The sequence below is a fragment of the Sciurus carolinensis genome, chromosome 6 (genome assembly GCF_902686445.1).
Source record: "Sciurus carolinensis chromosome 6, mSciCar1.2, whole genome shotgun sequence".
Classification (NCBI taxonomy): Eukaryota; Metazoa; Chordata; class Mammalia; order Rodentia; family Sciuridae; genus Sciurus; species Sciurus carolinensis.
In genome coordinates, this window is record NC_062218.1 from 80,431,578 (window position 1) to 80,456,375 (window position 24,798).

Below are 24,798 nucleotides of genomic sequence, written 5' to 3' on the forward strand. Positions count from 1 at the left end.
AGAAAGTCATGGAGCTACCATCTCTAACCTTCCAGAAAAAAGTAAAGAAAGGTAAGAAGGGAGACAGTGTGTACTATGTGGCACATACTAGACAGGCAAGAAATATTTGTTGAAGGAATAAGTGAGGAAGAGGATGAAATAAGTCCAAGAAACAAATCTTTCCAAAGGAAATTCAAAGACTCACATAGAGTTTAAAAAGTCAAGTTTTATTGAAGATGCTGAGAATAAGGTAATAATCCATAGCATCTCCATTATCTAGGACTTGAAACTATCTTTCTCTCCCTATTTTAAATTAACCAAATTCCTGAGTAATAAGTCTCTACATTTATTATCTAGTCTATAGTATGTTTTGGGGGCCCTACAATCACTATTTAATTCCTCCAATTTCCCCCAGTTCTAAAACGCTGTAACTTTGTGAATAAGTCTTAATGTACTGTCTGTAGGTACTCATTTGGCTGTCTTACTGGGTGTGCAAACTCCACATCTAGTCTGCACCCACACTGGCAACATCTTGATCCTACAGCAGCGGAAGAGTGGGAGCCAAAGGAATACTGTGCCAAACACAAGAGAACTTGAAGTCCATCTCTATGCTGACGTAACAGCTCTCAATGATACATGTTTGGGTTTTCCTGAGAACAGGGAAATACCATTGATCAAGAAGGGATATGCTCTATATCCCTAGAGCCTCCTAAGACCTGGAGAGGGGCAGACAGGTAGGACAGGTGTGGACAGTTGAAATCCCCTACCCACCCTGACTCCCTGAACTTCCATCTATCTTCCCCACAATGATCTGTCTCAATCTGCAGAATCTAATTGGGGAAATTTTCACAGTGGTTGAGGTCTCATCTCTATGTCAGACTTTGGACTCAGTTTAGGTGGAAGGTTTTTCTTTTGTGAAGCTCAGGTTAGGGGAATACAGCAACACTTTATCCATCAAAGTATGGAAGGTCACCCCATTTGGGAAATTCTAAGCTGCATTTTTAAAGAGTAGAACCTTAAAGGGGCTAGGGTTGTAGCTCAGTGGTGGAGCACTTGCCTAGCAAGTGTGAGGCAGTGGATTCGATCCTCAGCATCACATAAAAATAAATAAATAAATAAATAAATAAAGAAAGAAAGAAAGAAAGAAAGAAAGAAAGGAAATAAAATAAAGGTATGTGTCCATTTACAACTAAAAGAAAAAAAAATTTAAAAACCTTAAATTTTTTTCTATTTTTTTAAAGAATGACTGAAGTCTGTGCTAAAATTCTACAAACTTGCATTATTCTTTCACTGAAAACTTTTAATTACTAGAGTCTTTTAGCTCAGATGTCTATTGACCAGTTACAGAAAAGTTCTTAACAAATCTTTACATTAAGCAATTTAGATTTTTCCTTTTTTATCCTCCAAACAGCCCAATCTTCCAAACTTAAGTCACATTTATATTTTTTATGGTGAATGATCTTACTCAACATTTTTCATTTTATTTATTTTTTTTAACTAACACACATGCAATTAGAGTCTTTTGTAAATGTGGAGAGTTCTATCAAAAACATATCTTGTATGAAGTACATTTCTCAACATATTAAGATCTGGCCTGATGGTAGACACAGGGAATTTTTATATTCTCATTTTTAAAAAGCCTCTTGAATAGGAAAGAGTTACATACATCTAAAAATGTTATCATGACCAGAAAAGGAAAAAGTCAGACTAAAAGGAAACATTTTGGGGGGTATATACAGCCCATGTTATGTAACCATTTAAGTGTTCTAAAGTTTTTGATATACACAGGTTAGAACAGCAGCTCTCCAGAAGGGGCAATTTGGATATTTGGTCTGAGAGGATGTTATTGGCATTTAGTAGGAGGTCAGAGCTACTCCCAACACCTTACAGTGCACAGCACAGCCCCAATAACACAGAGTTATCCAGTACAAATGTCTGAAAGGCTGAGGCTAGGAGATTTTGAATTGGACATAAAGGATTAGACATCAGTCCCCTAGAAAAGTAAAAATTCTGACTTCATTGACTTCTGAAAGTGCCCATTTTACTTCAAATGAAAGAGGTCAGTTTAACTTGAGATATTTATTCCAGTTCTATAACTTCCAATCAGAGGAAATTGAAAAGCAAATACGAAGCACACATGAGCCATAGAATGGCTAAATATTCTTTAAATATGGCTCATGTACTTTTCGTTTTCTTCTTACTGGAAGTTATAAAACTTAAGTCATTTACCTAAAAGTTTCAAGCAAATCACGAGTCCTTAAATATAAAGACACTCCCACTGACCCATTGGAAAAGCCTAAAATACCTAAAATTGAGAAGTTCCTATATTTCACCAAGGGATGTTCTTCCAAGACTATTTCTAAATCAGACCTCGAAATTGATTTCCCATGGTATTTAGCCCATTTCCCAAAAGCTGATCCTAGGTCCACCCTAACAGTACATTTTCACTTTCCCATCCCTGTAGTCCATAAGTTTGAAGGGCAGTTCTTTAGAACGTGCTTTATGACCATTTGGAAGAAAGAACTATCTACACAAGCTGTGGAACAGGCTCTCATATATCTCAGAGGACATCACAGATGCATATCCACAAGTTCCTCTGAACATTGTAGGTATCCAAAATGCTCTGGATTAGATGTCTCAAGATACCTGGTGTACCCTTCAACAGTCTCACAGGCTCTGATCTACTCTGAGATCCCCCTAGTTTAGTTCTGAAGACTCCTCTCCCTCACCTGTCCTATCACCTGCTTTTCCCATAGGTTGAGTGGCTTGCTCTCCTGAGTGGGCCAAAGTGTTATACAGTCTTATTAGCTGTAAACACAGTTCTATTTTGTATATCCATTTTGCACTCAAAGACATACTTAGATTTGGTATAAAAAAACTTTGTATCTAATGGGTACCTTAAGAAGAAAATATTATTTAGAAAGTATTAAAGATAGCCTGATTACAAACAGTTCCTTATTCAAGCTGAAGGATATAAAACCATATCACCCTGTCTGGGTAACTGAAAGAGCAGATTTTAAGGTTTGTTCCAAAAATGAGAGACTGAAAATCAAAGGCTTAGGACCACAATCCACAATCTTCCTCCCAAACACCAGTCTGTCTTCGATAAAAAGCTACAAAGAAAAAGTTTCAGGAAACTTTCAGACATTTATAATTAACATAAACACTGTATACCGTATACCAAGATGTATAAGTCAAAGCTTCTAATTATTCTTAGATACAAGCTCAGGCATGTGGCAATGGAGTACTGTCTGAAAGGTCATTTCAACATCAAGTCACAGACCTGCTATTTACATAAGGATCCAGGGCAGAAGTGCAATGTGCAAGCTGCTGCAACTTTTGCATAGGTATACACTAATATCTGCTTAAAAGCAGTCGGTACATTTCCTGTAGAGGTTTCCTACCCTTAAATCAAATAATACTCAATATTGGATTGAGGTATTCACTAGATTAAAAATAGGGTCAGCAGTATTTCTTCTTCCATTTATTTTTTTGTTATTTAGTGAATATTATAAATGAATGAAATGACAGAGTTCTTCCAGTAGCAATTCTATGAGCTTTAATAACAAAATAAATGTTCAATAAGATACTCATGAACCAGCAATACCATTCATGGTTTGATATGATAATTCCTGGTCTTAAAGCAGACCTATAGGAACAGGAGAGCCAAATTCATCTAGTTTAACTTCTTCATTTTATAAGTTGGGGACAAAGAGGCTCAGTGACTTGCTAGAGGTTATGTCCATATTTCAAATTGCGATCCCTAGACTCTCTCTCAGTCCCCTTACCTTGCTCCATGGTTGCCCAAAACACTCATTACTGTAATAGCCACATATTATGCTTATGGTCTTTCTTCCCCTTCTGAATATAAGCTCTGCAAAGACAGAGGCCTTTGTCTATTGTGTTCCCTGAATATGTTGCCAGCATCTCCAATAGTACATGGCACAAAGTAGTCACTCAATACATATTTGTTGAATGAATGAAATGTGGATTAATGTCTTAAGCCAAGACTAGAACTGAAGTGTATGCTTTCTTTCCACCATCATTTCCAAAGCAAGCTAAAAAGTTTCCTATGTAAAAAGAGAATTCTACCCTCAAATAAATTTGGGAAATGCCAGGTTAAACAAAATGACTTTCTTTGCTGTAGGTCCTTTCAACTGAGTAGTTTTTCCCAATTTGTATGAACCCATCTCCTACAACCCTCCAGTATCTTGGGAAGTCAGCTTGTCTCTTAAAATTGTTTGGCTTATTTATCTATCATTTGACTATATACATATCATATATACATACATATATACATATCATACATATACATACATATATACATACATATATATACATATATACATACATATATATATGTATAGTTTTCTACAAATATTTAAACACTAAAATTCTCTGTTGTACGCAAATTCTTTCCAGATTCTTGATGATTCTAATTTCCTAACAATATAGAAAATACAGTTTAGCTAGAAAAGCATATTTGCATGTACTATTCAGACTGTACACGGTAGGTCCAGAATAGATAATCTAGAATCAGAACAGAAAATAGAAACCTCAACCTGAAAGCCACAAGTCCTATTTTTTAAACTAGAGCTGCAGTTATAATATTTAAGGCCCAACCAACATTATAGGTTTAGAGAAGGAAAATAAAAACCTCTCAGATCAGCCCAGATGTGCAAACAAATGCTGGGGGAGGAGTAGGAAGGAGAGGGCATCCTTCACCAGCAATAGAAAAAGTTAAGTATTAGAGACATCAGTAAGGGCTAAGTATTTCTGGTGATAAGAAGGGTGGGAGGTGGAGAGATTCCAAAACATACTTCCTAGCATGTGTTTCGGCATCTGAAATTTCATATGAGAGACACTTTGATGAGGAGAGTAGTCCAAAATGCCAACTTCATCTAACACAAAGAGAAATATTGGCAGTTATCCCAAAAAATTCAGTTCATGTAGCAATTAACATAAATAATTCAGGACAAAATAAGTCCATTTATTTCTTTGCGTTCTTCCCCTTTAGTAAGATTTATAAAGCAAGAAAAAAAAAGTAAAACAAAATAGCTTTCCTTGTTGTTCTTCGTATAGCTCTGCAAAATCCAATATTAGAATTTCTTAAGTAGTTTTGGACTGGGGAGTAGAACAGCCCAATACTGAGCTACTGTTTTTGGTAGAATCCAGACTTATTGGAAAAATGATTCCTTAGAACAGTATACTCATTCTAATGTATTCTCTGAAATTTATGATCCTTTTGGAGAAAACATTGGTGGCAATATTTCAAAACTAATTTTAATTGAAATTACAAGTAAGCAATAGCATCTCTGGAAGTCTAGTACTCATTTTTAAAAAGTCAAACACACCCACATTGCTATATATCTGAAACTGAAGAAACTGCAGAGTACTTGTTGGTTCTCTGAATATAATTACTCAATTAACATGAAGCCAGCCTTCTGGTGTGTCAGATGAGGTGATGTTGATTAACTGATTGATTCATTTAATTTACTTATTCTACAAATACTAACCAAGGCTACTATGCTGGGCAACATTTAAATTTCTGTGATTTATAAATGAATAAAAATAATGAAAATCCCTGCCATTGCCACACATGTGTAGTAGAAATCCAGACATAAGATAATGGTTAGGTCCAGAAATAGGCAGAAATGGATATATTTTTCAGTTAGAGATAGCAGAATTCCTAGACATATTAAATATGAAGTATAAAGGAGAGAAGTAAAAGAGGACTGCAAGGTGTTCTGCCAATTGTTTGTGTGTGTAAACAGACATATGCATTTTTTACATAAACATATGAGATAGAATGAATGAATAGATCTTGGATGTGATGATGAGTCCCTTAATGTAACTGAATCTATTAGTTAACTGAACACACTTTTTATTTTTAAAAAACAATTGACCAATGTTGGTTTCACCAGCTAAAAGGGGGCTTCAAAGTGAGTTTTGTTATGACTCATTTTATAGCTTCATGGCTAAAAATTATTTAGAAGAAACCAGGTGGCTGGGTGTGAGTTAGTTGGTAGTTGAGTATTTCCAGGAAAAAAGGGGGATGACAGTTTTTGGCAGGGGAAAGATGCAAATAACAGATACTAGAGATACTGTATTGGGGAAAAAATTGTATGGCCCATGGAGCAGGAGAAAATGAAATCTTCTGTTTAAAAATGAATGCAAAAGTGAGGCAAATGCAAAAGTAGTTTTTGGAAGAAGAGAGCCAGTAGTTTGTTCAAAATGTAGTCATCACTGGGCTAAGCACAAGGGTCTCTTTGGTGGCCATTGGAATTAAGTGTCTCTTATCATAAAATTGCATTTCATTTTGTTTTATTAACCAGTTACTTCCAAAAATGTAAGCCCCTGTGTCCCCACACAGAATCAATGCTGGTATAAAAATGAACTAAATTATCATCTGATCCTTAAAACCACTCCTGACCTTCATTGTCTACCTACTAGTTAATAAACCACCATTCATTCAGTGACTGAGGTTACTGACAACCTGAGGAGTTGATTTTGACTCCTCTCTCTCATACCACCCAGCCCCTTCAACATCTAAATCATCATAAGCCCGAATGCTTTTTCCTCCTAAGTTATTCCTTAAGTGTATGTTTTCATCCATATTTTCTGCTTAGGCTCAGTATTACCTCTTCTTTCCTTGGACAACTTGCCCTCAGCCTCCATTTTGGACCCTTCTCAATCCCATCCTCTAAATCATTCAGCTGTTATACCCTAATACTCAATTTTGATCAAAACTGTTCTCATAAAATGCCAATTTGACCATGTGAATCCCAAGTATCATTTACTTTTTCATGGCTCCCTCTTCAGTATTCATGTTCTTTAATAGGATATCTAAGGTTCTTTCCCAATAGACTAGCACACTTGCTACTAAACCAGTTTAACTGGGTCTCATTCTCTATCTTGTATTTTGTTTCAGAAGCAATAGTGTGCCAGTAGCACCAGAACACATTAGTCTAGGTCCCTATGTCTTGTTTTAGCTCTTGCTAACTCATCCTTCATTTAAAATTCTGATCAGGAATCCTTTTCCTCCTTCAGGGAACTTTTTGTTTCCCAGTGAGGTGGGTTTAGAGGTACCTTTTCTGGGCCCCCATAGTCCCCTCACCTTTATTACTGTCTTCACTAGACAGTACACTAAGTACTTATTTATGAGTCTCTCCCATTAGACTGGTTTTGGAGGTTAGAACCAAGGTCTTACTTTTATATATATTTGGGGCATAAGAGACATCTGATAAATATTCTTTAAATTTATCTGATGAAACTTGGAACTAGATTAAATTCATTGAGAATGTGCCTTATGCCAGTGATTAACAAAAATGAATTTATAAAAATGAAAATAAGAATGAAATAGATTACTTAAGAGTCGTGGAAAACTGGACTCCCCAGAAGAGGCAAATATAAATAAAATGAAAGGAGGAAGAAAGCCCACACAGCTGCTGCTGTGTGGCACAAACATCAGGATGAGAAAGTTTCTGACCTCTCTTGTGCTATGTTTAGTCACCAAAGCCAGGCCAAATGGATTCCTGGGTTTGTGGAACTTAAATTTATATCATACGCTTTTTTTTTAAAGTGTATCTCATCTTTATTAAAATATTAACAGAAACTCTGGCTTCACCAAATTCCATTTGAAAATATGACTCAGCCTCTTTAAAGCCACTTCATATTTTAAAGAACTTGGGGAGACCACACTAAACAATTCTAAATTTAGTAATTCTGGTCAGCTAGGAAGCAGAATTATTTTTTCAAAGGTTTGTTTCTCAGAAATAAAGCTCAAACCTGTGTTCTACAAGAATAAATAAATATAACTGGCAACTTTCATTTCATTTTTTCTTCTTGCTCCCCTGAAATCCTGAGGAAAGCTGTCACAGGAGATTCTTTCAGAGAAGCAACTTTTGGTATCTTGGGCTCTATTTTTTTAAAAAGAAACTTTGTAAATAGTGAACAAAAGAATTGTGCAAGGATGATATAATGAGTTCAATTCTTTAGGAAACCTGTCTTGCATGATACTAGCAAACATGGGCAGGTCTAGAATCTGTGCCTGCAGCCTGTGGCAGTTGTGGGTAGAGACTAGAACTTGACAGGTGAGAATTCTTAATATCAACAGAGGTTTTGAAAAGTGGCCCAGGCCTCAGATTTTGCAAAACACATGGTTTCACCCAAACCCCATCAACATTACCATGAGAACTTATGAATTCACTAAGAAATACAATAGATAAAATCTGGGCTGGGGTTGTAGCTTAGTGGTGGAGTGTTTGCGTAGCATGTGTGGGGTACTAGGTTCGATCCTTAGGATCATATAAAAACAAATAAAATAAAGGTATTGTGTCCATCTACAAATAAAAAAATTTATAAAATCAATAGACAAAATCTGAAAAATATTCCCACGTAGATTTGAAATTATATTTAGCTTTTAATTCTTTCAACATCAATTATTTTCAACTTCCCCCTCCCTCGCTTAAGCTATACAGAATTTTGGTTTTATTCTCAAAATAAATCTTATGGGGAAACCTACCATGGATTACAACGAATCAGAGTTGCTCTGGTTGAGGGAATGGATGATGAGGGACTGGGACTGCTGAGGCAGCCACTATAGTAACATCACAGAAGCCCGTGGGACCAAAGGAACAAAGCCATGGTCTACATTATAGATGGAGAATCAATAACAAGAAATGCAATATTCAATCACACCTAAAATGAAAATTACCAAAGACTATGTTCAGAAACACATACCTTCATGTGCTACCTTTTAATGGGAATCAGTGCTGACATTAAAAATAGGAAATGACATTCTGCTGACTTGTTCTCTCTCTTTTAAGAATACTTTCTTTAAAACTGAATCCCCTGCCATTTTCATTTCTGAGTTGACCCTCCCTTAATGGCTTGAGAAGAAAAAGTATAAATTCTCTTTTACACACAGATGGAAAGGGAACAGCCCAAACTAAACACATCTAGTGTGCCAGATCATGGACTCGGGAATGAACTGCCCCATTTGCCATTCTGGTTCCAGAGCCTATCATCTGCATTAACTTGGGCAAGTAACTAACCTCAGCAATCCTCAGTGTCCTCCCAGTAAAATGTAGATAATGATATTACCCATCTCATATGACTGTTGTGAAGTTCAGAGATAAACTATCTAAGGTGCTTGGCATAAGGCCCAGCACATAGTTATGCCAAAACATGTTTGCTCTGGTGATTCAGGGACAACATTGGGGAGCTCCTGCTACTATCTGATCTGTTTGATACAAGCACATATGTCTTCCTTAAGCATAGTGATGTTTGAGTTTTAAATTTTCAAATCATCAAAGACAACAAGCACCCTATAGATAATCATAAGTGACTTCACTTTTTCTGAATCCTTTTCATTTACATAACAGGCTACAAGCCTTCCAGGTCTGAGCTTCAGTATTAGTGTCAATGAAAGTAAAAGAAGCTATCTAGAAAAACAATTAAAAAGATTTAGCAATATTTCTAATTGTACTGAACTCAAAAGTACAGAGAAAAAAGGTACAAGACCAAATCACAAACAATAGGTATCGTAGTAGCTGAAAAATCCCAGATGCTCTGCTACTCTAGCAGGGCAGCAAACCTGCTTCCCAAGTGTCCTATTCACAAAAAATACACTGCCTTCAGAGCTCCAGAGAACCCCAGATACTAGCTATGGCACAAAACAAAGAAACAAAGAAAATAGAATTAAGGGTTCTCATGGGAACCACAACTTTGTGACTTTAAAGCATTCAATCTTCATAAATACAAACAATTTTTAAAAGATTTATGGGTTTTTTGCTTGTGCCAAAGCTATAGGTACCCCTAAAAATGAATAAAGTCTGCAGTATTTTAATTTTCATAGATCTTTTTTTCCCAAATATCTGCTCTGACAATACATTCCTGTGTTAGGGTCTATTCTAAAAAAAAAAAAAAAAAAAAAATTCTATTTATAAGTCCAATTCATTTGCTAATTTTCTTCTGGCCTATAAAGTAAAACCATTTCTGACTTCACAGGTATCAATATGCACAGCACATCAAGAGCTAAATTAGAGATTATACCCCTGACTTCTAAGACACTTGGCATGTCTGATGTAAATAAGAGGGCCTGTTAATCCTCTTAGATAAATTGATTTATGAGTGTAAGAAATATAAGACTAAAAAGATTTCTAGGGATGGTACCAGGGTTGTTGGCAAAGCCATCAAATCTATGCCTTCACATAAGAGAAAAAGATGCTATTGAAGAAGAGACAAATATTTACATATGGACAATTAATGCAATTATTATATTTGGAAAATCCATATCATAGAACTTCTGCTTGATTATCTTCTATTTAGTTATTTAATTCTGCTAGGAGGTAGCACACATACCACAGGTCCCTTTAGGACAAAAGAACTATATTAGGTAGTAAACCAGTTTATCCCCTTGTCAATAACTCACTGCATTGCCCCATAAAAAGAAAGAGATCCACATCAGCAGGCTTCATGAGAAGTTTGCTGTGTTCTTTTATAGAAGACAGGCATGTAAAGATGAGGGTGGAAATTCAAAAGCACAAAATTATTAGGACCATAAACATTGGTACAGAGAAATGTCAAAACAGCAAAAATATGTAAAATGTTATATAAATAGCATACTTATTTTAAAAAATTAGAGAAGTAAACACAGCAGCTTGGAAGGCTGAGGCAGGAAGATGGTGAGTTCAAAGCCAGCCTAAGCAAAAGGGAGGTGCTAAGCAACTCAGTGAGACCCCCGTCTCTAAATAAAATTAAAAAAAATAGGGCTGAGGATGTGGCTCAGAGTTCAATCCCTGGTACCCCCCCCCAAAAAAAAAAGTAAGAGAAAAGTAATTATCTCAAAGAGTATCTATGATTGCTAAAATAAAAACTCTCCCCACTATGTTGGGACAAACATGAATTATATAAGGAAATGAAAAAAAAAATCAAAGCACTCCTGGCAATATCAGATGCAAACAGTAAAACATTTGACAATACTTCACAATATCCTGAAAAACATCACAATGTTATACCCATGCCACATATTACCAAGAGTATCATACTGTCAGTTTGTAAACATCAAATGATTAACTTTGAAATTTAAAAAACATGCAGCACTTTCAAAGAGCTGTGGAAACAAAGTAGCAGTAACTTTCTGGGGATGGCTAGGCAATTTGGTGGCAGTTACTGAAAACTTGAAAAGCATTAATACTTTTTGATTTAGTAAATTCTACATCTAGGAATTTATTGCAAGGAAATAATTAGAGGTGGAAATAAAGATTTATCCACAAGGATGTTCTTAGTACTATTATTGTTAAATAGAAACTAAATAGGGTTTAGTTATTATAGGGTATCTGCACAATGAAATGTTAGGTAACTACTTAAAAGAAACTTTTACTGTAGGAAAATATTCATGGTTTATGCTAAAAGAAAAACAAGTAGGCAACCATTATAATTTTAAAGTGTATATGTGAGCATGAAAAAAAAGACTAGGAGAAATCCAAAAAACTAATTGTCTTTCACTGTTGGAGACATTTCTATTATTCACCATCATTCATGTATATGTACTTTGTATACTCCTAAAATGTTCATTACTTTGTTCTTCAATCAGAAACAATAATGGCTGCATAAAAAATTATATTTTAGGTTATCACTATGACACTGGTCCTTCATGACTTAATTGCCTTCAGTATTTTTGAAAGAACTTAGAGACTGTTTTCTTACAGAGTCAGAAATTGTGACATGTAATACTTTAACCAAAACTAATCATGGATTCATAGTTATCCTGTTCTTCAAGTTCTCTATGTAAGGAACAGAACAGTATCTTCCTTAAAAAACAAACAAACAAACAAACAAAAACCACACACAAAACACCAAGCATCCCTAGCACAAAGTTTCCCTTTATGGCCAAATACATAACTACCAGACAGCTATGGAAATGTAAGTGAGCATCATCGTACTATTCAGTGGGAATGGAACACTCCCAAATACCTTCTTCCTAATCTATGAAGGCTGAGTTGAATGAATACCAACAGGACTAGACTGAAGAAACTAAAAAGCATTCAGATCAGTCATAAGAAAGAAGTTCTTAGATTGGTAGGGTATTACATTAATAAATATGGCTCTGCCTTATAGTCTCATTCTAAAATAAGATAATCCTTGACATAAACTTATTGAGTGATTATTAGAGACTCCAAGCTTTTTAAGTATTATAAAAGACTGCCCTTTTCCTACAGTTGCTTATTTACCAACTTCTTACTGGTGTGGCTCCAATTTGGTTCTTAATGTTTCTCTATTGAATTTTGAGTTTTGTTACCCCAAACCCCCTAAGAACCTCATCTTTTAAAATGCAACTTTTTTATTCCCCTAATCTGTCCTTTCCAGGCTGAATATTTTCCTCCTCAGGACACTTTACAATGCCACTCCTAAAAGTTGTCAAGTGTTAACTCAGGAAAATGGCCTCTCCTCCTATGTCTTTGATAACAGCAGCAACTCTGCCTTTACCTTCTTTCCACTGAGGAGAGAGATTACAGACAGGGAGAAAACTTCTTTCTCCACTGATAGATGACAAAGCACCTCTATCAAGTAGTTGACTAGTAAGATATTTAGCTGGTGTCTAGCTATAGATAAATTCTCAAAACCTGCCTTCTCTACTCTTTCTTTCAACCTGTTTTTTTAAAACCTTTTAATATTCATTCTTTCTTCTAGATTCTCATCATATTTGAATTTGGCATCTCCAAAAATTTCTTTTATGTTCACAGAACAATTAGAAAATACAGATAACAAATACCTTTTGGGCACCTATTAAAATATGTTCTCATTTAATTCATGAAGAGGACAAATTATATTTAAAATTAGTAATAATGAGAACAAGCTTTAATTATTTGATTCCACAAATAAATATAGTTTGAGTTACGAAGACTGATGACATAATGAACACCTGTAAACTGACGGCTCCATAACTAGAATGTCAGCAGTAACATTATATATACCCATTTGCTCTCCCTTCTCCTCAGCCTGCCTTTCCCTACCAGAAGTAACCACTATTATAACTTATTTGATTATCATTTGTTTTTGATTTTAATGATTTTATCACATACAACACCTACACAATATGCTGTTTGGTTCTGTCTGTCCTTAAATTTTATAAAAATGATGTTATACCATATGTAGTTTTCACTGCCATGTAGCAGAGCTATAATTATGTTACTGCTTTTTACTGTTGTATACTCTTCCATTGAATGAATATACCACAGTTCGTCTCTGTTAACCTGCCACTGTTCTTAATTAGTGTGAACAAAATTTGGCCAAAGGAGCTTCTTAGTAATTAAAAGTAATACTATACATAAACCAGCATTCTTCACAGTTGAAAAAAATTCTTAAATATAGCTTCATACCAAAAATCCATCTGTAAATCTACCTTTTTTTTTTTTCTTACTACTGGATGTTCAGGAATAACTAAACCCTAGAAAATATCCTATGAAGTTGCTTCTTAAAAGTCCGTTTGCTCCAAATCTCCAAGGTTAATGCCTCCTGGATACCTCCATATTGACATAATAAAGTTTGGAATGTTACCTGAACAAGCACAGCATGTCCCAAACACACCCATGTCTCCTATCTCTACCTGCTTTCATCTATTTCAAATCATGAATAATGGCCTCACCATCCACCCAAATGCTCAAGTAATAAATACTGAGCTATCCTTGACTCTTCTTTCTTCATCCTTCCCATATATAAGGAATAACTAAGTCAAGGCAGCTATAGGAGAAGCATGTTATATTACCAATCTGGCCACATCACTCCCTGATTAAAAACTTTTAAAATAGATGATGATCTCCTGCAGTGTTTCCTAAGATACAGGCTGCAACCTATTAGAAGGTCATGACATTAATTTAGTGGATTTTGATCAGGCTTCTTTTAAATAAAAGACCACATAATAGTGTGAACGTGCAAACCTACAAGTGTAAAGGATCACAAAGTAAACTGTTTTAATGAAAATTGTCTATAATTGTGTTTGAAAGACATTCATCTACAGAAGTTGTTTTATTTCATTAGAAAGGTCAAAGATCTCACTCAGAAACTGATGACAGTCACAAAACTTCTCCTGAGAAGAGGTATACGTGTTTGTACCCACATATACATTTATATTCTCATGACAGTAAGTACAGATATTATAAGGAAGCCTGTGGGGAAATTTTTTTTTTTTTTTTTGTGGTACTGGGGAATTGAACTCAGGGCCTTGTGCTTGCAAGGCAAGCACTCTACCAGCTGAGCTATCTCCCCAGCCCGGGAAAATTTTTAAATCCCAGATTTCTAGATCTCATCACACCTCCAGAGAGACTTTAATAGGTAAGAAGCACTGATCTCCAAGGTCAAATTTTAACTCCTTAAGAAGGTAGGGGCATTTCCCACATCACTTTGTCACTTTACTTGCTCATGGTGAATCTCAGGCCTGAAAAGCACATACTGCTTCTTGTCAGTCAACTCCTGGTAGTCCAAACCTCAGCTCAAATGTTACTTTTCTGACGCCTTGATGACCATCTCTCTTTCCTGTGCTAGTCAAATGTTTATGTGAATGTGACAATGAATAAAAATGCTCATTGAACACTCATTGTGGAAAGGTAGACTAGTGCAGCAGTGGGAACAGATGCCTAGATCTGAGTGCAGTCTCCTTCAACACGTAATGTAACTCCAACAAGTAATACTGCAGAAACTTTAGCAAGCAATGTAGCTTCCAAAGCATAGTTTACATATCAGCACAATGGGAGTATCTGCTTCACAGCATCGCTGTGAGGATTAAATGAGAATAATATTCGCAAAGTGCTTAGCATACAGTTCTTGGTAGTAACATTCAAGAAATTTTAAGGTCATTGTTGAACAATAATTGGAATCTATAAATGAAATAATAGTATGGGTGCTTGTTCAATTTATTTTATATACAGAACAAATTATAAGACCATAGAGGAATTTGAAAATTCTTAGCCTGATATGGCAAATTCAAAGCATGTCTGTGGGTTCTCAAAGTCGTAAGTCAATAAAACTCTTCCTCTGAACTTGTTTGCAAACACGTTACTTTGATAAGTAAACATTTTTGACTCAAAGACAAAGTTGAGAACATTTTTGTTTCATAGTCTGTGCTTCCCAGTTTAAATCACAATTCAAGAATAGTTATAAAAATATATCTTCCCAGGCTGTGGTTGTAGTTCAGTGGTAGAGAGTGCTTGCCTAGCACATGTGAGACACTGAGTTCAATCCTCATTACCACATACAAACAAACAAATAAAAAAAAAAACTATATATATACTTTCCCTGTAAATTCTCCAGATTATCTAACATATCAAGCTATTTAGTAATAAGCAAGTCAGTCAAGGCTGGAGTCAGCAAACAAAGCTTCTGAAAAGATTCTAGGTAAAACCTTACTACAGCAAACAGGAACTGTACTGAATTGCCGTTGTTCATTGAATCTAAGGTACCAGCAATTGTGAGAAAATTTATTTTTAAGTATTTAATTTTATGTATTACTATATAGAATACTGACACATTGTGACATAATACCAAGATGTCACTGATAATGAGTTACTTTTAAGTTCAAAGAGCTTACGTGTTAAAAAAATAAATAAAAAACGAAATGATACCTTGGAATCAATGACACATAGAATTTTTTTTGGTTTAAGTGTGTATTAAATATTATTTGGAATAAGATTTGGAACGTGGACATATTCTACAAAGATTTTTTTCCCTGGCTTTCAATTTTGAATTTCTCAAAAGTAAGTCTCTTACAAGATATATATATATATATATTTTTTTTTTTTTTTTTTTTTTGCAGTGCTGGGGATTGAACCCAGGACCTTGTGCTTGTGAGGCAGGCACTCTACCAACTGAGCCACATCCCCAGCCCCTGCAAGATAGTCTTGTATGCCTGGAACAGGGCCTGTGCCTAGTAAAAGGTTAATAGGTATTTAAATATTGCTTAAGTTTCCAATTTAAGGGACATTTTAACTATAAGAACCATGGGTAACCTAGAAGGGTAAAAGTATTTTTGAAGCTTAAATAAGTGAGTGTTACTAAAGTGATATTGTCTGCAATGGAGATGACTTGGTTTCACAAGTTTTAGTTTTTAGTGAGGAGAAAAAAAAAAAGACAAAGTCATCAGTGGCAGAGTTTAACAAACAGATAATGTTGGGTAGAAATAAGAGCTAGCATTTTAAGGTTGTATTTACTTTGTCTACACTGTCCACCATGGTGCCTGAATGTTGGCTGAATAAAACCAGTAATCAACTCATTGCTAAGTACTTTATGGTGTTTGTGATATCCTCAGATGTCAGTCATAGTTCCAATCCCTGCTTTCAAGTTGATGAGATTTGGCGAAGGACAGACCAGAGGAGCACCCTTGTCTGTGCTCCTGTTTTGGGGGCCTGTCTTGCTATAACCCTTTCTGAAGCCTGTGCAAAGCTGTGGTAAGTACTCTCAGATAGTTTCTTCAGGGACCCAAAGCATAGTCAATTGCCCTCCCACCTTCTGCTATTCTGAACTCTTTGAAGGCAGGGCTGGCCTGGACTCATTTTGCTTGAGGCCTGTAGTGGTGCCTGGTCATATTATGAAGACAAGGATGGTGAATTTAGTTCACTGTCTCTGCTTATGTAGGAAGTGCAAAGGCTGGTCCTTATCCAGAAAGAGAAGGAGGGCAGAGGTGAGTGTTAACATAAAATAGAGAAGATGGTCAATTTACAGTAGTTTCAAGCTATGATTCCTTTATTGTTTGAGATAATGAATTTCCAGGGGCAGTTCAGACCCTTAGCTAAAATGAGATTTTAAAAAAGTGTGTGCGTGTGTGTGTATGTGTATGTGTGTGTGTATCAAATTTAAACATTTTTAAAAATTAGGCAATTTTTTACTTTATTAATATCAGTAAATTAACATGGTTAGAGCTGTCATTTAATATAAACATTAAAATAAATGCTACCTACACATCAACCACTAAAATATTTTAAAAAGTTAAAACAGAGCTGCCATTATAAATGGATATAATTTTAACATCCTTCAAGTATTAATTGCATTCAGGGCCAAGATTATGAAGGTAACTGTTAGTCAGCAACCTTCTGAGCAGACTTACTAAACACAACCATTGGCAAAACCAGTGTGCTAGCCAAACCAAAAGCAGCAGGGAAAAGCAGTCAGAAGGAAGGCATATCATCTAAGAAAGAATGGCAGTGTTGGGGATTTATTTTTGTCTTTGCTGCTTGTTTCAAGCTGATAGTTACTTTGCTTCCCAAGTATCAAGTCAGGTAGGGAAGGGCAGTCTGCGGAGAGCATTTTCAAGGGCGGTTGAAACTGCCTACTAATTTCAAATACTGTGTAATTTAGTTTTTCAGACTCAATCTTCTCACCAGCCCCCATAAAGAAAATTGAATAATTAATAAAGTATTTCTGAATGCTGTGCTAAATTTGAAGATTTAACCAAAAAAAGAAAAAAAAAGAAAAAAAAAAAAAGAAAAAGAAAATTCAACCTTATGTTCTTTGGAGTTAATGACTCTCTTCCATGAGTTTTATAGCACCATTCAAGTCTTTAAAGTTACCAGTTAAATGCCGATTTAATCTTCAGAAGGTCACCATGTCTTTTTGGGAGGCATACATTTAGAACTTGTTTGGCTGGCTATTCCTTGTTCATTCTTGGAAAAGTGTATGCAATGCAGTGTTTCACTCAGTGTAGAAAATGCACAGTATTTATAAGAAAATATTTTCTATTTTCAATCCTTTTCTTAATAATTTCTATAAATTATATATGTAAAATTAACTTCCAATTTCTAAAGTTTCTGGGATTGCTGAGTCTGAAATAAGCAATTAAATTAGAATTTTAGAGCGGCATTCTCATGACAAATACTGAGTTAATTTGGGGCCTGGAATCTCATGCTGTGACAAAGTTAACATTATTTCTCATTGCACTGAGCAATCATCCCTGGACATCAGTCCCTGAAGCCATAGGCAAATCAACTATGCAACAGCACCCCGTGCCAGCAGATGTGGCCATCATTTGCTGTTGAAAACCTTACCATTTCAGATTTTATCTCAATTATACCACAGATCTACCTCTGTGTGTGTGTGTGTGTGTATACACACAGTTCTTAATAGGCTTGGAATTTTACATTCCTACTGCCAGGATATAACATTTTACATCCTTTGTTTAAAAAGTTAATTCACACCAATCACCAATGCACACTACAACTTGTTCCTGATAGTCCCCTGTTCCTATAGAAGTTGAGTGGATGATTCTGGCTAAATCCTTTATTTTTCCTTTTTTTTTTTTTTTTTTTTTCAGTCCTGGGGATTGAACCCTGGGCCTTGTGCTTGCGAGGCAAGCATTCTACCAACTAAACTATATCCCCAGTCTTCTTTATTTTTAATTCTTTCCTGATTAGTCTCTTGTGTTTATCAGACTGTGAGCTCCCTGAGAGAAAGTCCATGTCTTATACATCCTGTGTCTTTTCATTCTAAGGCACTTAACAAAGCACTAGCCTTCAATAAGGGTGTGCAATAAATTAAAAAATAAGCAGAATAATAAACTAAACTGTTAGCGTGTTCATTGATTAGGCACCTGTTTATAGTATGGAATAATTATGCTCATAACTTTATCAGTAACAACTACCATTATGAGAAAATACTGAATAAACCTGCTTCCAGCAATTCTTTTAAAGCTGTACAGTACAAAGAATAGTCACTGTAGCTATAGCTCTGCCTCTGTTAACTATGCATGTGTCTTTAGACAAGAAAACTTTTAATAAGCCTAAAAAATATGAAGTTCAGTTTTCAAAAATCCACTAGAATGCACATCTTGGAAAATGTTTACCTGCCACAATTTTAGTATCTGGTTCAAAAGTAGAGATAGAACTACCCTGACTTTTATAAACCTCACTTGACAATAAAGACAGAGCCTTTGGAAACTGGGCAGATTATGCCAACATATCCGTCTGAATCTGTAACTTGAACATCTCAATGCAATAGCCCACATGGATCTTAACAGTTCTCTTTTTTGTACAAATATGCTTCTCTATAGATATTTATAATCCTAGTAAACCTTTAGTTATGCATAAGTATCCTAGGTATGCATTAGAACTGTTAAGATAATTGGATGACCCCACCCTTCAGAATCAACAAGGCATTTAGATGATGCATCCAGTTCCTGACATTCATGAGTTTAGTTATCAGTATCAACAGCTCCCATAGATATTTTTATCTTTCTGAATCCAGAAAATGCTTTCAGTGACCATTCAATTTCCTGAATGCCCTCTTCCACTAAAGTGGTGTGATGAACTGTGAAAGACACAATTTTTTATTTTTTAAGCTATAAAAGCTGCTGCTCAATTGTGATGGTAAAAATCCACTTTATTAATGATTCTTAGAATTTTCACTCTAAACAGCATATTCCTATACTTTAATGTTTTGGTTTGAATTTATTTAGAAGCTAACCTCAACCTAGGAGAACATGTTCAAGCAGAAAAGTAAATATACTTAAAAGTTAACCTGCCAAGACTCAAATTCTGGCCTTCTAAAGACATTACTGAGGGGGAAAAATCCTATAATTAGTAACAAGGAACAGCATAACCATGTGGTGCTTAGCATAAGTCTCCTCAGGGAAACAGGAGATAATTTTAACATACCATGCTCACTTTTAAAAGGGTATTTTAGCAGTGCTTCAGTTATGCTTCAAATATGTCTGCATGACACTATCTTGATAGTTAAGGTACTTTTCAATCACGTTTGATATAAGAAGACAAAATTTCTCACTAAGGGAATGTAGCTTTTGTAGGAAATCTAAATTTAAACCTTGCAATTTAAAGTCCTAAGCATTTTTCACACAGGAAAACTCTTTAAGCACACTTCAAGGCTTTTAAGCAATCAGCATGGGCAAAGCTAACTTATCATGGCTCTCAAGAAAAACAGAGGAGCACTGTACAGAAGACCCTCACATTTATGGCTCTGCATATTCCCTGTGGGCTGTGCCAACCCACTCTCTTCCCTGTAATGACTCTTTGTTTTTACGAAGTCCCAAAGGGCTGGGGAGAGCTCTGCAAAGAGAAGGGGGGAAGGGCAGATGGAATGCAGCTGCAGGCTCTAAAACAATGCTGAGTCCATATATTTTGTTCTCAGTTAGAATAATAAAAAGGGAGAGGGGTTGAGGAGACAGACCCAGAATAAGCAAGGTAGGAGCAAGCATCCTATAGCTCGCAGTTTGCTGCCTCTTTACCCCTCTTCTACTATACCAAATCCAGCCACCATTCATTTGGGTTAAAAAGCTTATCTGCTAAAATTCAAACACCCATTAGGAATTAAACCTACCAGCTATTTATAACTAAGTTATTTTTATCAGCAATCTATATTCAGGCAAGGGATAGAGTGGGAAGAAGAGTGTTGTAGGCAAAGATAAACTAGGGAAGCTTGGACATACAGGGACAGGAACACTATGGGAAAGGTAGATAGAGAATTTGGAAAAGAAGGCCCAAGGTCTCAAATATAATCTACTTGCTTTGCAATGGTGCTTCGGTCCTGGGGCAACTAGTATGGCAGAGAAAACAAACGATCCTTCCAAAATTGCTGAAACCTGCAAGTGTCAGAATGGAAAGTTTGGAAACCTACATATATTGTCCACTATCATTTAGTCTTTCAGTCTAATTCAGTGCCTCCTAAGAACAAGCCTTTACTTGGATTTCCCTAACCTCAATGTTCCAATTTGGTGAAAGAGAATTGAGGGGAACAGCAGTCCCACAAGGATGGCTTTATAACCCCTAATGAGAGAAATGAAGCTCCAACTTTACTTTCTCCCTTAGCTCTCCCTTTCCAGATAACCCTTTTCTGAAAATCCATGGAGCCCTCTGGGACTCAAGGACTTAGGTCTGACTCTGGAACATTCCTTCAAATATCACTGATGCCCATTAAAACCTGCTGAAAAACTCAAGAAGCCTTACATATAAAGGGCTGAACTAACTCCTCAAATATAGAATCAAAATGCATTAAAGACTACCTAAAAAGCTATATAACAAAATTCAGAAGAACGCTTGTTCCAATTAGGATCCCATTCATGAAGACTCAGTTTCTGAGGGGAGAAAAAGTACTTCATTGTAAAGTTGTCACTAGAAGCAAAGCTCTGAAATCCACACAAACATCTCCTTGAAGTTAGCATTACGCAACACATTTAGAAGTAGTGTACTTTTAGTTGAATGATATAATTAATCTGACTCTCAAAATGTGTTTAAGTTATTGTATTTATTTACAAGGACATTTTTTCATTTTGTGACATAAAAAAATTCACAAGTACATAGATTTAGAATAATCAAGAGTATAATTGTCCTCCCTCAGCTTGCCTTTTTCATAGTTCTAAAATTCATTTACAATCTTCCAAATAGCCATACCATAGCTAGTTCATAAGGACAGAAATGCATATTAACTTCAATGAGGAAGCAAATAAGTTTATTTTATTAATATCAAATACTAAATAATAGTAATAATTTAAAATAATACTGATACTATTGTAAAATTGATCATCTACTGTAAACACACAACTCATTGGTCAATTTTATTAAAAGTTATCACATATTATGCTGTTTTTTGCTGATGGGGATCAATTCCCAGGGTCTCTCACATGCTAAGCATGCCCTTACCACTGAGCTACACCCCAGCATATTTTGCTTTTTATTATAGCAATAAAATAGACACAGAAAATTTTATTTAATACACTGAAAAAGCTTAATTTCTATTCATACATTTAGTTTCTTAGCATATATAATTTAAAAAATTAAGTGTACAGACAGCACAATTTTATTAATTGTAATAAAAATCACAATCATAACTTGCTTGAAATAAATAATTATTTATGGAGATTTAGTTGTGGTAAATAAAACATTCACACAAAACTGATGTTTGAACCTTCAACAAAAAGGTTCAAATATGCAATCCATGATTTAGGAAAAAAATTCTCATAGCTATATCTGAATTATTTTTTAAACAAATTAAGAAGTTAACTCAAGTGTCTTAATCAAAGATAGCAGAAACTTTTGTTTAGTCATAAAGTTCATCAAATATGAGTGACCAATGATATTAAGAGGGCCAGGTGAAAGTAAAATTTAAACTTCTGTGGCATGTAAGAAGAATATTAAATTTTTTTGCTCAATCAATAAGAGTACTCACCCCTTGAAGCCCTTGGAACTGAATCGAAGGTCGAAAAGGAATTAAATTCTATTAAAAGAAACATAAGAACAAAAATGTAAACCTTGGTTACAGTGACATAGAACTAAATATGTAAACTTTAAATTGATGCATTTAGTCAGTGCCATAGTGTGTGAAAATGTCTTTTCACTATGGGCTTACTTTCACATGTCATTATATTACGATGCTTTGATGAACTGTTTACATTTCTCTGAACCATACAAACTAAAAGGTATTTTTTGACAGTGCAGCTAATTGTGTTTTTGAAATTAGCTTACATGATTTGCAAAAATAATTAGTATACTAATTCAATTGAACATTACAAATTCTTGCTAAGTTTCCTGACATACTTTTAATATGGATGAGGAAAAGGAAGAGATAATTGGAGGGATTTTGAAAAACTCTTAATAGAAATAAACCTAAAATTAAAATATTCAGAAATTGACTCAAGCTTTCCATTTTCTCACATTTTACCACAGATTAGTTTTTACTTGAAGGTCACACAGATTACCAATTTTCTCACATGATCTTTCTAGGAGAACATAATTCCTAGAACAATGCTTTTGTTTTATCATGAGTTTCGTCTTCTTTATAACTTCAGTATTGTATCATAGAGTTATGCTGTAAATGTAAATATCAGTCATTGTTCCCAGTGCATGATTTTCTACATCCAAAGTTACCAAAATGTTTTCTATGGAAATATTTTTCTAAATTGTTAGAAGACATTTATAGGAAAATCAAGTTTGAGTAGTAGTGACAGCAGTCTGTGAATTATTTTTCACATCCTTATATCCAAATCCAATGTACACAAATAGAAACAGAGGTTTCTGGTCTAATCTCTACCTACCCCAAATAAAAATGTGGAGGTGGCCGTATGTCCTTCCCCTAAGCTGTAGCACATCACCTACTACTTTTAATTACTTCCTATAACTTATCTGCAGAATTAAAAGTTTACTAATCAGGATTATAATAAACTGGGGTGGGGGAGGATAGTGCTTCTTTAAAAGACAGAAAACCTCAATATAAAATATAAAGCAGAAATATTATTATTATTTATGAAAATGGATAACGTCTTGGAGAAAACATTATAATGCATGCTATTGCCACTGTCTGACCACCAGAAAGACATAATTTAACTTTAGATTTATTAACAGAATCAAAGTACTACAGGGGGTGATATTAATTTCCAGTGAGGAAAAGTAAAGATGAAAAGATAGTGCTTGAATTTTTAAAACCCAATTTTGAGTAGTGAATCATTCTAATTCATGTTTTTTTTTTTAATAGAAAATACAGATACTATTCTTTAGGGGGAAACCCCCATCCAAACTACCTTCCATGGCTAACTTACTCTTCCTGAAGTAATAAAGTTGCCCACAGGAGGCTGGAAGCCCCTCTTTGTGTGGAAGTAGGTGGCCCTACAATTTAGGTAACACAGATTCAGGTTCCAGCTTTTACAATGCGTCCATCAGCCTTGCCTCCTGAATCTGACCATCTCCTTGGAGGCTGGTTATACTTCTCTACTTGACTCCTTTTAATTCACATGCTGCCTTCACCTCACTGGAACTTGAAATTCTCCATCAAGCTCATCATTTCTTCTTTGTCAAATAAATAAGAACTTTTTTCTCAATTTTCAAATTGCTGACTTCTCCACTGTATATTACCTCTTCCTTGTATTAGAGACACCAATATTCCCAGCTGTTTGATTGCACATTTCATTTCAAAAGTTACTTTCTTTTCCTCTTGCTAAAACCACTCCTTTCTGGAAGCTCACCATACTTTGGTGATGACCGAATCTCTTCTCCAGTCCTCAACTGGCATTTTTCTACAGTTGGCTGTTTACTACTGCCTATAGGATGTTTACATTAGAAACCCTCAATACAGCAAACTCTTACTGATTGGAGAACACTAACTCTTCCATCTCTAGCGTCTCTAACTAAACTGGCACCTCTTCCCTACCTCTTTCCTACTGTCCTGGCAATGACATTTCTCTATTTTTGGTTTTCCAGGCTTACAACTTTAGAATTAATTTATAGTCTCTTTTCATCTCCTGGCCCCCATATTCTATTAGTCAATTACATGCCATCAGAATCAGAATTCTAAATTCAGAAGAGGAATTAGAAATAATATAGTTGATACCCACCCTTCTATCATCCCCAGTCCTTCCGAGGTCTTGTAGTTCATTAACAACTAAGCTGGGCCTTGCTAATTTTCTTTCCCTTTCTACCCCTGCCCCACTGCTTCTCTCCCCTGGAGATTGAACTCAGACAGCCCTTTTTAAAATTTTGAGACAGGGTCTCTCTAAATTGCTTATGATCTCGCTATGTTGCTGAGGTTGGCCTTGAATTTATGATTCTCCTGCCTCAGCCTCCTGAGTGGCTGTATTATAGGTGTGTGCCACTGCACTCCACATCTTGCTACTTTTCTTATACTATCTTGTATTCTATACACATCTCCTTTGGAAGATACGAGAATATCTGTGCCCAGTTCCTCAAGCCAGGGTTCATATTTTAATGGGGAGATACTTGAGGATAATTAAGTACTAGGCTAAGTACTACTGGGAAGTACAGTAAGAATTCTCAAAAAGGAAAGGAGACTATGAATTTGAATAGATATCAGAAAAGTTAAAAGATTTAT

General features: G+C 35.3%; 1 protein-coding gene across 1 annotated transcript in view; it reads right to left on the minus strand.

The window, feature by feature from the left end:
• Positions 1-24,798, minus strand: part of Ell2 (elongation factor for RNA polymerase II 2) — a 70,291-nt gene that overhangs the window by 32,648 nt on the left and 12,845 nt on the right. The window contains exon 2 of the mRNA XM_047554888.1: positions 22,147-22,194. Coding sequence (XP_047410844.1) covers positions 22,147-22,194 — 48 coding nt within the window. The remainder of the gene's footprint in view (positions 1-22,146; positions 22,195-24,798) is intronic.